The sequence below is a fragment of the Ziziphus jujuba genome, chromosome 3 (genome assembly GCF_031755915.1).
Source record: "Ziziphus jujuba cultivar Dongzao chromosome 3, ASM3175591v1".
In the NCBI taxonomy this organism is placed as follows: domain Eukaryota; kingdom Viridiplantae; phylum Streptophyta; class Magnoliopsida; order Rosales; family Rhamnaceae; genus Ziziphus; species Ziziphus jujuba.
The window spans coordinates 32899684-32903878 of record NC_083381.1 but is presented as its reverse complement, the minus strand read 5'-3'; the positions used below and the strand labels follow the sequence as shown (position 1 = coordinate 32903878).

General features: G+C 32.8%; 1 protein-coding gene across 1 annotated transcript; it reads left to right on the top strand.

Moving 5' to 3' along the window:
- Nucleotides 1-2217: 2217 nt before the first annotated feature.
- LOC132803187 (disease resistance protein At4g27190-like) lies at nucleotides 2218-3820 on the top strand. The gene is made up of 3 exons (XM_060815463.1): nucleotides 2218-2573; nucleotides 2694-2877; nucleotides 2936-3820. Exons 1-3 carry the CDS (start codon nucleotides 2218-2220, stop codon nucleotides 3818-3820), a joined length of 1425 nt encoding a protein of 474 aa, XP_060671446.1.
- Nucleotides 3821-4195: the final 375 nt, after the last annotated feature.

The window sequence follows — 4195 nt, the reverse complement described above, 5'->3', positions numbered from 1 at the left end:
GAGAACAGGCGACGCAAAAAGGAGACTACGGGTCACCTGTTACCTATATTTAACCAAAAAAAAAAATAGCTCAGTTATGTTGCTGAGATTTTTTTTCTAGTTATTTAAAGTTGAAATAAAATTAGATTGATTAAAAGAAAAAAGAAAAAAAAAAGAGCTTAGTTATGTTGCTCTAATATTTTCACTGGTTATTTGAAGTTGAAATAAAATTAGATTGATTAAAAGAACCAAAAAAAAAAAAAAAAAAAAAAGAACAGGCAACGCATAAAGAAGACTGTGCGTCGCCTGTTACTTATATTTTTTTTTATAAAAAAAAAAAAACTAGTTCAGTTATGTTGCTTAAATATTTTACTGGTTAATTGAAGTTTTCAAGAAAATCAGGTTGATGTAAAAAAAAAAAAAAGGAGGGGGGGGGGGGGGGGGGGGAACAGGCAACTCGGAATGATTTTTGTGTGTCACCTGTTACCAATATTAAAAAAAAAAAAAAACTATTTAAGAGATTTGTAAGAATAAACTGTATATGAAAAATTATATAATTGAACAACAACCTCTTCGTATAAGTAAATTTTGTTATTATGTAAACATTGATAAGTGGATGGTTAATCATTTTTCATAAGTCTAGTATTTTAACAATACAATTTAGATAAAATATACGCACAATATTAAAAGCGACTTTGTTCAGCCGTATATTTAGCGACTCTTAATGGATGTGTCGTTTGTTGCTGTTTTTAGCGACCATTTGACATCAAATGTTTTGGAATGCATCGTATATTTATTGAATTTTTACTGACGCGTTAACTTTAGAGTCGTGGTTTTATTTTTTCAGACGTATTTGTTTTGTAACGTCATTAAGTGAGTATCGCTAGATATCAATTTTCGCATAGTGAATGCGATGAACGTTCTAGATTGAGTAATAGATTATGAGGGCATTGATTAAAAGATGAAGAAATTAAAATGGAATTGCGGCCATTTAAAGAGTACACCAGATTACATACTCAAGCTTAAAGAAAACCTTACCATTTCTCACAAAAACGTCCATAGTTTCACTAAAAAAAATAATAATAATCAGTCTTTGCCAGCAATACCTCTTTTTGGTAATTGACAACAATACCTCAGTATCTATTAGGAGAATATCTTCATTGTTCTTGTTGAATTATATCTCAACACTAGGGACTATTTTTGTATTTAATTTTTTTTTTGGACATACTATTTTCTTGTTTTATATATATATATATATATATATATATGTTGAAGTTGGGACTTTTTTTTCTTTTTTTTGTTTAACTCAAACTCATGATTATTTTATGAGAAACGACTAAGATTGTTAAACAAACTAACTAGTAGAAGCAATAACAAAAAAATAGTCCCCAATTACAAAATGACTAAATGAATATAGTAATGCTAACTCCTAACTTAAACAAAATACAAAATGAACAGAAAAATAATCAAATATATATATATATATATTAGAAATTCTATGGTGAGGACGGTACGCATGAGGACCGCAGTATTAGTGATGGTTTTTCATAGTATTAATGACGGTTTTTTAGAAAATCGTCACCAATACTGTGATCCGTATGAGGACCGTCCGCACCATAGACGGACTGATATATATATATATATATATATATTTGTTTTTTTGAATAAATTAAATAGATATATGTAAAAATAGTATATGTATTAAACTCTAGTTACTAATTAAATAGTGATGCATGCTTGGATATATAGATATATATATATATATAACTTGATAAATTCTAGATCTGTATAAATATTTGTTCCTTTTTATTTTCTTTCTTGATGAGATATCTCATTTTAATTTGCTATTTTATGTCGATTAATTCTACACAGGTGCAATGAGCTATCATCATTATGAACCAATATTAATATTTTATGTTTTGTTAAACGTTAATATTATGTGAGCTTCTAATTTGACCAGGTGAAACATTTAGTGAAGGCTCATTTGATTTTCTTTATGGCTTATTCACCATAAAAATGTGTCTTATTCTGTAGTGGATGTTTAATTGGCCTTAGTTGTGATGCTTTTTGCTTGACGATCAATTTTTTTTTTTTTTTGATAAAAAGATTTTATTTTTCTAATTATTGATTTGTTTGAGCTAAACATTTCCCTGTTTAAGCACATTAAATATTTGTCTTTTAGAATTGTTGAATATTTTGGATTGTTGCTTTAATCTTCATGTACTAATTTTGTTAGGTATGGAGAATCTGAAGAAGGTTGCACAAGAAGTAATAAATTATGAGGGCATTGATGAAAAGATGAAGAAATTAAAAAGGAAATGCGACCATTTAAAGAGTAGAGAAGAAGATGTCAAGGCAGAGCTCGAATATGCAGAAGGCTTATTGTTGAAAAAACGAAGGAAAGTAGTTGAAAATTGGTTGGCAAATGCTGCAAGCATAGCAAATGAAGTTGAAGTTGAGATGATGGAGCAACAAGTTCTTGAAAGTAGCTGGCGTTTTTCAAATTTGCTACATGAACCGAAAATAGCAAGATTAACTGCAGGAGTGACAGAGCTCATTCGGCAAGGTCAAGGAATTCCTTCTCGTGGAAATGGGTTTAAGTTGATTTTAACAAGTCGATCCTTAGAGGTTTGCCGAAGGATAGGTTGTGAAGAGCATATCAAGGTGGGGCCACTTTCATGGGAGTAATTTACTGAGATATTTGGGCGTGGCAGAGCACTTTCTCCTGAAATTGAGCCCATTGCAAAGTCTCTCACAGGAAAATGTTCTGGTCTTCCTCTTGCAATAAAAACAGTGGCAGGATCCATGAGGGGGGTCGAAGACATAAGTGAGTGGAGAGATGCACTTGAAAAATTGAAAGAACCAGCGGCAGAGCATGATGATGACATTGGAATTGAGGTACTTCAAGTATTAAAAGTATAGTTACGATCAGTTGAAAAATCCAAAAGTGCAACAGTGCTTTTTATATTGCTCATTGTTTCCTGAAGACTATCAAATTGATAGAGAAACATTGATTGAGCATTTTATTGATGAGGGATTCGTTGATGGATTGAGAAGTAGGCAGGCAGAATTGGATAGGGGCCATACCGTGTTAAACAAACTTGAAAATGTTTGCTTATTGGAAGCTGTTATAAGTAAAGACGATGGAAAAAAGTATGTGGAGATGCATGATTTGGTAAGAAGCATGGCCATCCAAATTGGAAGAGATAAATTTCAATTTTTAGTAGAAGCTGGAGAACAATTGAGAGAGAAAGCGGGAGAAGAAAAGTGGGCAGAGGATCTTAAAAAAGTTTCTTTAATGGATAATCTCTTATCACATATTCCTTCTAGTATATCGCCAAAATGTCTGAGACTTACAACACTGATGCTAAGTGAAAATTTCTTCCTAAAAATCATTCCAGATTGTTTTTTCAGTCATATGCCTCAGCTCAGAGTTCTTGATTTGTCTCGTACGGGGATTATAAATCTGCCCACATCAATTTCAGAGTTGGTGAATCTAATCGCGTTATGGCTTGAATGGTGCGGGAAATTGGAGTATGTACCATCTTTAGAAAATCTCAAGGCATTAAGGAGGCTGAACCTTAGAGGGACAGCTATAACAGAAGTACACCATGGTTTGGATATGCTGTTGAATCTGAGATATCTCAATCTTGAAGAAACAGCAATAGAAGAGATACCAGATGGCATTTTATCCAAACTCTCTTGTCTTCAATATCTTGCAATTTACTCTCCACTTCGTGTGAGAGGAGAGGAGATAGTGAAGTTGAGTAAGCTTGAAACATTTAAAGGGTTCTTGTATGATATGAACGACTTTAATACGTATGTAAGACGGAGAGAATAAAATGGGGCCCCCAATAATTATGTACTTCTGCTGACAACGAGGGAGTTGACAGAGATGGAAGCTTACACTTATCGTAAAGAAGAACCATCTAAGAAAGTTGTACATTTATATGGATGCAAGATAAACAAAAACAAAGGTGGAGAAGACTCATTTGTGCTCCCTAAAGATGTTCGATATCTGTCAATGGCAAACTGCAATGATACTGCCAGTTTATGTGATATTCCGTCATTGCACAATGCTACCAAGTTGAATGGGTGTGGTATTCGTAGATGTGAAGGGATGGAACATGTTGTTTGTCCGTGCTGTAGCCTTCCTCTCAGTGAATATCTTGACTCATTAGACCTTTATGACTTGAAGGAGTTGAGGGCTTTGATT

What these genes read in the sequence shown, in the direction of transcription:
- LOC132803187 (XM_060815463.1), top strand. Translation starts at nt 2,218, where the DNA reads ATGGAGAATCTGAAGAAGGTTGCACAAGAAGTAATAAATTATGAGGGC. An exon ending in ATTCCTTCTCGTGGAAATGG is followed by an intron (nt 2,574 to 2,693) that starts GTTTAAGTTGAT and finishes TGGGCGTGGCAG; the next exon opens with AGCACTTTCTCCTGAAATTG. An exon ending in ATGATGACATTGGAATTGAG is followed by an intron (nt 2,878 to 2,935) that starts GTACTTCAAGTA and finishes AAAGTGCAACAG; the next exon opens with TGCTTTTTATATTGCTCATT.